General features: G+C 36.5%; 1 protein-coding gene across 1 annotated transcript in view; it reads right to left on the bottom strand.

The window, feature by feature from the left end:
* FBXL17 (F-box and leucine rich repeat protein 17) overlaps positions 1-12,751 on the bottom strand; it is a 562,873-nt gene that overhangs the window by 377,288 nt on the left and 172,834 nt on the right. Inside the window, 1 exon segment of the mRNA XM_017855637.1 lies at positions 4,499-4,606. Within this exon segment, the coding sequence (XP_017711126.1) occupies positions 4,499-4,606 (108 nt within the window).

Raw genomic sequence — 12,751 nt, 5'->3', positions numbered from 1 at the left:
AAAAAAAAAAAAAAAAAAAAAAAAAAGATTTTAATAATATGCCCTTGTTATCCTTTTAATAGCTGTAGTATCTGTAGTTTTGTCAATGCTCTGAGCTACAACATTGGCAATTTTTTTTTGATCACTGTGACTAGAGATTTATCAATTTTATCTATTTTATCAAATTGCTAGCTTTTGGTTTCATTAATTTCCTGTCTTCTTTTTGCTTTCCATTTCATTGATTTCCTCTTTAATCTTTACCATTTCTTTTTTTTTTTTTTTTTTTTTTTTTTTTTTTTTTTTTTTTTTTTTTTTTTTTTTTTTTTTTTTTTTTTATTTGTTTTCCCTTTTATTTTTTCCCTTTTTTTTTTTTTTTTTTTTTTTTTCCCGCTTACTTTGGATTTAATTTGCTCTTCTTTCTCAAATTTTATAAAATGGAAGTTGAAGTCATGATTGAAATCTTTCTTTTTTCTCGTATTGGTATTTGTTTCATTATTTTTATCTAAGTAGTACATTAGTAGCATCACACTAAATCTGATACATTGTGTTTTCATTTTCATTCATTTCAAAATACTTTCTAATTTCTCTTTTGATTTTGGCTTTACTCACATGTTATTTACGATTGAATGCATAAGGCGGGTCATCCACCGATCCCTGGGGTTCTCTATGCAGTACCCTCCACTCCAGTATTCAGTCCTCCAAAATCTGGCTGTTTTGGTCTCCCTGACCTTTCTGTTCTGTTTTGTCAACTCAGACAGTCTGTTGTGTGTTACCTGATTTACCCCCTCCCTGTGCTGAAGTCTGGAAACTCAATGCAGTAAACGGAGACAATTACAGAGCTCCTCTTGCCTGTTTCCCATATCATAGGGATCATTGTCCTTGGTTGCCTGATATCCAGTGTCTTAAAAACCATTGTTTCCTATATTTTGTCTGTTTTTTAAAGTTGTTTCAGGAAAGAGTAAATTTGGCCCCTGTTACACCACCTAAGCCAGAAGAAGTCCAGTTTCATTTTGCTCATATCATTATAAACCCATTTTTATATATTTTATTTCTTTTAATTCATTGCAGAATCTTCCTTTTCAATGCTCAAAATATCCCAGCCTAAGTCAGTAGGAGCCATTTCACGTTGGCTTTTGGGTCCTTTGACATGTTCCTTCTAGTCTCTTTAGTGGCAAATGACATGCAGATCCCACAGTCTAAACACTGAAGGTAACTATATATTTGCATTTGCCGAACTTGTTTTTAAAAGTGGGAGAGAGAGCAAGATATACAGATTTATATTTATATAATAGGTACAGTACAATGAAAAGAACACACTTGTGTTAGAGTAGACCCAATTCTGCCACATACAAGTCACTAATACTCTTAACTGTTAAATGTAGACCTCAAAAATTCTCATCTTTGCTTCCTAAATATAGACCTCTAAGTTTCCAAACAGTCCCATAAATCTGACTTTATCTTATCAACCTGTGTACATTCAGTCTGGTTATTCTGGACTCTCATTTACACAGTCACAGCAACTCAGAAAGGCTTCTTATCCCAATATTGCTTGATATTAGCAGAATCTAAGTAATAATAGTGTGTTATCAGTAAATATTACAAAGTAAACAGGAATCCAGTCAAGCCTGAGGAAATCAAAATAAAATTAAATCCAAGGAACCACAAGAGGATATCAATGTCCTTCCACCTATTCCCAATCCTCTGTTTTCTTGCCCTTGATTTAAAAATCTAAGATGTCACAAATCCCCAATCTTCCCTTCTAACCTACTAAATTAGACTTGATATTTCTTAGTTTCCCTGAGAGCCCCTCACAGTCCCTTCTAGGCCAATGATTCCTAAATTCATAGATTATTCAAGGTGCAAGAAACTCCAGATCTGAAGACAGATCATCTAATACAGGCACATAATTTCAAAGACAGGAAACTAAGGTACAGAGATTTTATGATCCTTGCCTCTCTTGCCAGAGATTTAGTGACATCATGTGTTAGAGAGATTTTCTAAATCATGTAAAAACATATTTAGGCTGATAACTCTCAATATTCTATATCTCACATCTTCTTGCTTATTTCTTATGTACTATGATGACAAGGAAAATACAACTTTTTAAGTGGTGTTTATATGATTACAAACATTTGTGTGAATGTCTTAGTAGCTGGTATGAAAACACTGCCAGAACACAAATCTCATAAAATAAAAAGCATTAATTTTATTAAAAACTGAGTCTACCCTTGGTTTTCAAGAGATAAACCAATTAAAATAGCTTTGCAGAACCGATGCATGTATAAAATGTCCTCTTTTGCCTTTACTTGAATCCAAAAAACTAAGCAACGTTCATTGCTTAGTTGTACACATCAGTTTTCTCATCAAAGAAAGGTTCTGTTGAAGAACAAAGATGTTCCTTAAAACTTTGAGTACTAACTCTAATATGAGTCCAATAGTTTCTGATTGCTGATAGACCAAACCAGCAATCCTTGCCTATAATCTTCAGAAGAACCATCTCAGCAAATTGAGTTTTCCACTGCAGACATTTGCTATAGCTGTATTTTATCACAGAGAATAATTGTGATCTTTTAAGTACCAGTGTACCATAATTTTTGGCCATCTCAAAATATTCTGGGAAGCACTTACTGATCTAATAAGTCTTGTTTTGTCTTTAATGAGTACAATTTCAAGTGATCATAAAAAGCCCACATATGGCCATCACAACACTTGTGCACAATCTGTTCAACCAAAGGCATTTTTACTCTACACCATAAACAGCATTAGATGTGACTAGAAAAACATTCATCTACCAAGATATTCAGGCCAAGGTTATAGGAAATGAATTAAAAATTATGGTTACATATGATCTTGTACGGTCTTGGTTACACTAAGATGTTCTGATAGAGCAATAATTGAGAATAACAGGCCTATCCTCTCCTCTAGCTTTAGGCTCTGATCCTCACAATAAAATTAAAGTTAATCAGTCCTTTAAGACATAGTATAACCACAGGCTCTCTTTCAGATACACTAGACTAGAATAGTGATTTGATTTCTTAAAATCAAACTTTGTACTAATTTTCTAGCAATTTAGATACTATGGCATCTGTTTTTTGTTTGTTTTTTGTTTTTGAGACGGAGCTGCACTCTGTCGCCCAGGCTGGAGTGCAGTGGCGCAATCTCGGCTCACTGCAACCTCTGCCTCCCAGGTTTAAGTAATTCTCCCATCTCAACCTCCCAAGTGGCTGAAATTACAGCCACCATGCCACTACGCCCAGATAATTTTTGTCTTTTAGTAGAGATGGAGTTTCATCACGTTGGCCAGGCTGATCTTGAACCTCTGCCCTCAAGCGATCCACCTGTCTTGGCCTCCCAAAGTGCTAGGATTACAGGGGTGATCCACTGCGCCTGGCCCACATCTGTTTTAATATTAATAGCTAACATTTACTTAGCATTTACTGTGGTCTCTATTCTGAATCAAGTACCTTATATACATTACCTTATTTAATACCCTAAAAAATAATTTTCCCACTTAGCTAACTGATAGACCCAATAATCCAACCTGAGGTTATAATGGTACCCAGGGTCCTATTCACTGTATGACGCTACCATAGTCCTAGGTAACTCATATACATTTACTCTTTTCCTAGGGAGTAAAGAAAGACATTATTTCCCATTAAACTGTAAGCTCAAAGAGATCTGAAGACATCAAACCAAAAGAGACCTGGGATCTTACCTAGTTTTATTCATCATTGTGTTGCCAATACAGCAACTTTCTAATAGTTGTGAAATGAAGGAAGGTTGAAGGAAAAGATTGCTCAGCTATAAGTTGGAAAAGGCAAGACTCACATTCATTTTCCTAAGTACTATATGATAGAATTGAAATTCATATAGTAACAAATTTCAGATAACACATAGGTAAATTTTATAGTAGCCAGTTTTTCCATTACACAGATGTAAGAATTGGTTTCTAATTATTTTAAAGCTCTGGAAAGCAGCAGAGATGACACATCAGTGAGAGATTACTAAAGAACTGGCAGTTTGATCATTTCTAAAAATATGAAATTTCATATAATTGTTATATTAGTGAACTCTCTGAGCCACAATGTAAATTTTTGTCATATATTGACCTCTCTTTTCACCTTACATATTCAGCTTGATCATATGCACTGACCATATTCACTTTTTAAAGTCAAATACTCATAGGATCTAGTGATATATGAGCACTTAAAATTCAATCAAAATATCTTCTAAGCACAATACATTAACATTTAAATGATTCTGGTCATATATATTTCTTTGATATATATTTCATAGCCATTAGCAATGAAAAAGCAAAAAGCTTCTTGTTTAAATGAGTATTCCATTTCAGAAAGGATAAGTTTGGTATTGCTTTCTTCAACTCATTTTAACTTTTATCAAACACTAGTAGACTTCCATAATGGTCTGACTATCCCTTATTCAAGTAAATTAAACAATTTAGGGCTCATCACCTGTATGATACTCAAAAATACCAAGGAAAAGCAGCCATAGTACCTACCTTGGTTAGGTGAATGACTCCTTTAGAAGTGACTGAACAACCCATGAAGCCTACATATTGAAGCTCAGGACAGTGTTCAGCAAATGCTTTCACCGACTGATCTGTCACCTAGGGAAAAGACATTGATGAAGTTATTCAAGGTGATAGTCCAGTGAACTCAAGGATTTGGCTCCTGAAAATCCCTCGGCCCCACCTTTCATCATTACTATTTCCTGCCCTGTTAGATTGTTTGAATCAGCATACAAACATGCTATAATATTCCTGTATTTTAAAAGTCGTCTCTTGACCCTATATCCACTTCTCATCATCCCGTGTTTTTATACTTCTTCAGAGATGTTGACACTGGCTACCTCCACTTCTTTACCTTCTCTTCTCTCTGTGTGTGTATACACACACACATACACACCCATTTGTTTGTTTGGTTTTTGGGTTTTTTGCTTTGTTTTGTTTTGACAGAGACTCACTGTGTTGCCCAGGATGGAGTGCAGTGGCACAATCTCAACTCACTGCAACCTTCGCTTCCCAGGTTCAACTGATTCTCCTACCTCAGCTTCCCCAGTAGCTGGGACTACAGGCATGCATCACCACACCCAGGTAGTTTTTTGTTTGTTTGTTTGTGGGGTTTTTTTGTATTTTTAGTGGAGACGGCATTTCACCATATTGGCCAGGCTGGTCTCAAACTCCTGATCTTAAGTGGTCCAGCCTCCTTGGCCTCCCAAAGTGCTGGAATTACAGGGGTAAGCAATCACACCCAACCAATATATATATTTTTATTGACATTTAATTCACATACCATAAAATTCACCCTTTCAAAGAGTACAGTTCAGTATATTTGCAAGGTTATGCACCATTACCGATATCTAATTCCAAAACATGTTCACCACCCTGCAAAGACCCCATGCCCATTAACTGTCATTCCCCTATTTCCCACTGCCTCCAAGCCTGGCAATCTGAATTTTCCTATTCTGAACACTTCATATAAAAAGAACTACACAATTTGTGACCATTTGTGACTGGCTTCTTTCACTAAGCATAATGTTTTCAAGGTTCATCCATGTCATAATATGTGTCGGAATTTCCTTACTTTTCAAGGCTGAAAAATATTCCATTGTATGGATATACTACATTTTTATGGGTTGAATTATGTCTCCTTAAGATTCATATTTTGAAATCTTAAACCTCAGTACCTCAGAATATGATCTTATTTGGAAATAGGGCAGCTATAGTTGTAAATAGTTAAGTTAGGATGAAGTTGTACTGGAGTGGAGTGGGCTCCCAATTCAACATAACTGGTGGAGCAGACATGCACACACAGGGAGAATGCCATGTGATGACTAGAGTTACGCTGCACAAGCCAAGGCACACCTGATTGCCAAAAAGACTGCCAGAAGTTAGGCAAGAGGCCTGGAACAGATCCTTTCCCAGCACTTTAGAAGAAACATGGCCCTGCCAACACTTTGATCTTGGACTTCTAGGCTCTAGAACTGTGACACCATAAATTTCTATTGTTTAAGCCACTCAGTGTGTGGTACTTTGTTCTAACAGCCCTAGCAAGCTAATATACACATTTTCCACTCTCTCTTGATTTCACAGTAATCAAGTTTTTGTCCCTCTCATTCACTGTCACCATCCTATCAATTAAACGGTCAATCTGAATTGTCCCAGCATTTCAGCAGCATCTGACACAACTGATGATTCTTCTGGAAACAATTCATTCATTTGCTTCTTGTATCAACTATCATGGCTTTCCTCCTTCCTTACTGTTGGCTGTTGGTTACTTGGTTGAGTCTACCTCTCATCTTAGTCCTCAGCTCATTACTTCTCTTTTCCGTCTTACTTCATTCCCTAGGTGATCAGATCTAATTGCAGAGCTCCTAAATAACTCTCCTAGTCCCTCTCTGTATCTCACCACACTTTGATTTTCTTTGTAACACTTATCACTACTGATCACATTACACACTTACTCACATATTGGTTTGTCAGTCTTGCCCTCTCAAAATAACTCTTCCCTCCCTCTCCCTTAGATAACCAACCATTCTGATTTGCCTCGGACAGTTTCAGTCTTAGCACTGAAAAGTCTTATGACCCAGAAAACCACTTAGTTCCCCATTGGCACCTAGAATAATCCCTGGCACGTAGTAGAAAATATTGAAATAAATAAATGCATTTTCTCCTTCTTTTCATGCACTCCATCATACCTTTTACTTCTACTTTATTTTATTTTTAGACAAAGAGTATATTTGTATCATTTTAATATACTGATTTTTTAAATGTCATTGTACTAGTGGCTTTATTTTCTGATATAGTTCATGTGTCTTATGAAGTCTTTTTTTAAAGAAGTGGGAGGAGGCACATTTTTACACCAGTGACTCAGCTTTGATCTGTACCATGGTTAATTTTCTATATCAACTTGACTATGCCATGGGGTGCCCAAATACTTGCTTAAACATTCTAGGTATTCCTGTGAGAGAGTTTCTGAATGATATTAACAGCTGAATCAGTAGACTGAGTGAAGCAGATTGCCTTCTTCAATGGAGAGAAACTTTATCTAGTCTGTCAAAGGCCTGAATAAAACAAAAAGTCAGTGTAAGGGAGAATTGGTGCTCTCTCTGCCTGACTGTCTTCCAAGCAGGAGATCAGTCTTCTCCTGCCTTTGATTCAGACATGCACTGGAACTTTCACCATTGGCTCTCCCGGTTCTCAGGTCTTCAAACTTGGACTGAAATTTACACCATCAGTTTTGGTACTCTCAGGCCTTCAGACTTGGACTGAGACTATACCACTGGCTCTCCTGGGACTCTAGACTGCCAAATGGAAATCTTGTAACTTCTCAGTCTCCATAATCATGTAAGCCAATTCCTTACAATAATATCTAGAAAGATATATAGACAGACATACAGACAATCTCCTAATGGTTCTGTTTCTGTGGAGAATCATGACTAATAACTTGAATATTACAATCCCAAGTTTTATTATATGAAAAACTTAGAGCTGAAAGGAGTGGGGCCCAAGGAACTGTATTTTCAACAAGCCTCCAAGTGACTCTTAAGCATGTGAAAACTTGAGGCCCCAGTGCTTCAAAGAAGTTAACACTGACAGTGTTTTGTATTTCTAAGTAGCCCTGCTTTAAATGAATGGCAGAATAAAATTCCTCTTTTATCTCCCCCACCTCCAAAAAATTTCCATTTATAAAATTATCTTCCTGTAATTGTGCTTAAATTTTATTCATGGTTTCCCAAAGATGCAGCTTATAAAAGAAAGTCCAAATATTCTCCATCATATGCTTAATTTCAGATTCACTTTCTTCACAGTCAAGAGGAAATTGATAAATTTAACATCTTTGTTAGTTTTTCAAACAATAGCAACCTACATCTCTTTGGCATTAGCTTTTAGTATGGGTGGCTCTTTTTGTATCTTCCTTATCTATGCTGAACAGATATTGGAAAAAAGAGGTGTGTGAGTAGCATTAATGCTAAAACAATCATAAGAACATTTTCCTAAAATAATGAAACCAACAGCATCTATGGTACATGTGATAAAAGATTAATTCTCCCCTCAAAAGTAAAGTGTGCTTAAGCATATTAAGACTAAGGGTGCCATTGATAAATTAAAAATAGGCTTTCCTGACACTTAGCATTCAAAAGGCATTATGTTAACAAAGAATTTTTAAGGCACTCAAATCGCTGGAAGCTTCAATGAAACTCAATCACTATCAAAAACAAAAAGGGGTAACAGAGGTTAAGTACATGGTCAGTTGGTTAAACATCCTGCTCAATTTCAGTCTAACATTCAGTTTTTCCTATATCCATCTTCGAGGAGAAGAGAGGAACTCAGATGAGGATTAAGGACACTAGAAAACTCAGGTCCAAAAGGCCAGAGCATTCAGAGAGAAAAAGTGGGGTTTAAAAATGTGCTTCTTGGGTCTTTTTCTTTCAGCTCAAGCAATCAGAATAAGACAGCTCAGAGGAGCCTCTAACGTCAACAGATCCCTGGAAAGCAAGACAAGAGTGTGTCAAGAGGATACAGAAACACTCTTAGTAGGCTTGGGTATGTTTTACGAGACTAACAAAGGGGCCTTGAAGATTTGGGTGGCATCCAGCTCCACTCCCCAAGGATAGAAGATCAGTTAGGGACTTATGGCAGAAGGTCTGGCAGAAACAGACTATAGACTACAGGAAGCAGGTACTGGTGGGTGTCAGCTTCTCTGGGACCCTGGAGCCTCACTGTCTGGCTTCAAATCCCAACTGGACTACTTACTAGCTATATGATTTTGAACAAGTCATTTCTCCTCTCTATACACTTTGATCATTCTATAATATGGAGAAAATTACAGTACCTACCTCACAAGGTAAAATGTAAGGGTAAAATAAGATAATGCATGTGAAATATTTTGAACAATGCATGGCGCATTTAATTGTTCAATAGATTTTAGCTATTACCATAATCACTCCAGGTTTCCCTTTCTTCTCTATTCCAATTCTTAGCCAGGACTAAAGGGTTGAAATGTGTAAGAGAATATTCAAAAAGATCGTATTTAAAGCATTCTAGTTTCTTCTCCTGGTTATCACAAGAGATCCTGATCATAATTTGGGGGTTTTCAATTATAACCTAAACTATGGGATGGCTGTAAGGGAGACATAGGTCAAAGTCTGTTACTGATTCCCTATGGTAGAAAGAATCCCATTTTGTCAAGGCTCTTAACTGAGTTGCACATAAGAATCACCAAAGAAGATTTCTAATTTTATTTGTTGGGTACAACTCTGCATCAACTTTATTTTAAAAGCTCCCCAGGAGATTCTAATGAACAAATTCTAATGCCTTCCATTCAAAGTGTGGTTCTCATATCAGCAGCATTGACATCTCTTTGGAGCTTGTTAAAAACACAAAATCTGTAGATCGCTTTTAGCAGTATCATCATTTTCACAATATTAATTCTACTCATCTATGAGCATGGGATGTGCTTCCATTTAATACCCATTAAAATACCACCATCATTCTTCACAAAACTAGAAAAAACAATCCTAAAATTCATATGCCATCAAAAAAAGAGCACACATAGCCAAAGCAAGACTAACCAAAAAACAAAAACAAAAACAAAAAACAAATCCGGGGGCATCACATCACAAGTTCAAACTATACTGTAAGACCACAGTCACCAAAACAGCATGGTACTGGTATAAAAATAGGCACATAGACCAATGGAACAGAATAGAGAACACAGAAATACACTCAAACACTTACAGCCAACTGATCTTAGACAAAGCCAACAAAAACATAAAGTGAGAAAAGGACACCCTGTTCAATAAATGGTGCTGGGATAATTGGCAAGCCACTTGTAGGAGAATGAAACTGGATCCTCATCTCTCACCTTATACAAAAATCAACTTAAGATGGATCAAGGATTTAAACCTAAGACCTGAAACTATAAAATTCTAGAAGACAACATCAGAAAACCTTTACACTGGCTTAGGCAAAGACTTCATGACCAAGAACCCAAAAGCAAATGCAACAAAAACAAAGATAAATATGTGGGGCTTAATTAAACTAAAGAGCTTCTGCACAGCAAAAGGAAGAGTCAGCAGAATAAACAGACAACCCAAACAGTGGGAGAAAATCTTCACAATCTATGCATCTGACAAAGGACTAATATCCAGAATCTAGAAGCAACTCAAACAAATCAACAAGAAAAAAACAAACAATCCCATAAAAAAGTGGGCTAAGGTCATGAATAGAAGATTCTCAAAAGAAGATATTCAAATGGCCAATAAATATATGAAAAAAATGTTTAACATCACTAATGATCAGGGAAATGTAAATCAAAACCACAATGCAATACCACCTTAGTCCTTCAAGAATGGCCATAATAAAAAAATCAAAAAGTAATAGATGTTGGCATAGATGTGCTTAAAAGGGAACACTTCTACACTGCTGGTAGGAATGTAAACTAGTAAAACCACTATGGAAAACAGTGTGGAGATTCCTTTAAAAGCAGAATTACCATTTGATCCAGCAATTCCACTACTTGGTATCTACCCAGAGGAAAAGAAGTCATTATATGAAAAAGATACTTGCACACGCATGTTTATGGCAACACAATTCACAATTGCAAAAATATGAAACCAGCCCAAATGCCTATCAATCAACAAGAGGATAAAGACATTGTGGTATATATACACAACAGAATATTACTCAGCCATAAAAATGAATGAATGAATGGTATTCACAGCAACCTGGATGGGACTGGAGACTATTATTCTAAGTGAAGTAACTCAGGAATGGAAAACCAAACATCATATGTTCTCACTCATAAGTGGGAGCTAAGCTATGAGGATGCAAAGGCATAAGAATGATGCAATGGACTTTGGGGACTCAGAGGAAAAGGTAGCAGCTGGGTAAGGGATAAAATACTACAAATTGGGTTCAGTGTATACTGCTCAGGTGATGGGTGCACCACAATCTCACAAATCATCACTAAAGAACCCATTCATATAACTAAATACCACCAGTTCCCCAGAAACCTAAGGCAATAATTTTAAAAAAATAATAACAAAAAAAGCTAAATCTAAAGGCATAAGAACTTTACAGTGGACTTTGGGGGAAGGGTGGGAGGGGGCGAAGGATAAAAGATTACAAATAGGGTACAGTGTATACTGCTCAGGTTATAGGTGCACCAAAATCTCACAAATCACTGTTAAAGAACTTACAAATGTAACCAAATACCACCTGTACCCCAATAACTTCATGGAAATTTTTTTTTAAAAAAAAGCAAAATAGTAGGCACTGACACAGACCTATTGAATCTTAATCAGCATTTTAGCAAAATCCTAGGGTGATTCTTATATACCTTAAAGTTTGATAAATACTGTTCAAGTACCAGAACCATGCTATTTTGGTTACTGTAGCCTTGCAGTATAGTTTGAAGTCAGGTAGCGTGATGCCTCCAGCTTTGTTCTTTTGGCCTAGGATTATCTTGTCAATGCAGGCTCTTTTTTTGGTTCCATATGATCTTTAAAGTAGTTTTTTCCAACTCTGTGAAGAAAGTCATTGGTAGCTTAATAGGGATGACATTGAATCTATAAATTACCTTGGGCAGTATGGCCATTTTCATGATATTGATATTTCCTATCCATGAGTATGAAATGTTTTTCCATTTGTTTGTGTCCTGTTATTTCCTTGAACAGTGGTTTGTAGTCCTCCTTGAACAGGTCCTTCACATCCCTTGTAAGTTGGATTCCTAGGTATTTTACTCTCTTTGAAGCAATTGTGAATGGGAGTTCACTCATGATTTGGCTCTCTGTTTGTCTGTTATTGGTGTATAAGAATGCTTGTGATTTTTGCACATTGATTTTGTATGCTGAGACTTTGATGAAGTTGCTTATCAGCTGAAGGACATTTTGGGCTGAGATAATTGGGTTTTCTAAATATACAATCATGTCATCTGCAAACAGGGACAATTTGACTTCCTCTTTTCCTAATTGAATACCCTTTATTTCTTTCTCCTGCCTGATTGCCCTGGACAGAACTTCCAACACTATGTTGAATAGGAGTGGAGAGAGAGGGCATCCCTGTCTTGTGCCAGTTTTCAAAGGGAATGCTTCCAGTTTTTGCCCATTCAGTATGATATTGGCTGTGGATTTGTCATAAATAGCTCTTACTATTTTGAGATACATTCCATCAGTACCGAATTTATTGAGAGTTTTTAGCATGAAGGGCTGCTGAATTTTGTCAAAGCCTTTTCTGCATCCATTGAGATAATCATGTGGTTTTGTCTTTTGTTTTGTTGATATGCTGGATTACGTTTATTCCCTCAGAAATAATACCACACATCTCCAGCCATCTGATCTTTGACAAACCTGAGAAAAACAAGAAATGGGGAAAGGATTCCCTATTTAATAAATGGTGCTGGGAAAACTGGCTAGCCATATGTAGAAAGCTGAAACTGGATCCCTTCCTTACACCTTATACAAAAATTAATTCAAGATGGATTAGAGACTTAAATATTAGACCTAAAACCATAAAAACCCTAGAAGAAAACCTAGGTAATACCATTCAGGACATAGGCATGGGCAAGGACTTCATGTCTAAAACACCAAAAGCAACGGCAGCAAAAGCCAAAATTGACAAATGGGATCTAATTAAACTAAAGAGCTTTTGCACAGCAAAAGAAACTACCATCAGAGTGAACAGGCAACCTACAGAATGGGAGAACATTTTTGCAATCTACTCATCTGACAAAGGGCTAATATCCAGAAT

This window comes from Rhinopithecus bieti, unplaced genomic scaffold (genome assembly GCF_001698545.2).
Source record: "Rhinopithecus bieti isolate Rb0 unplaced genomic scaffold, ASM169854v2 scaffold_39883, whole genome shotgun sequence".
In the NCBI taxonomy this organism is placed as follows: Eukaryota; Metazoa; Chordata; class Mammalia; order Primates; family Cercopithecidae; genus Rhinopithecus; species Rhinopithecus bieti.
Note: the sequence above shows the minus strand (reverse complement) of the source record. Positions and strands in the feature narration are given on the sequence as shown.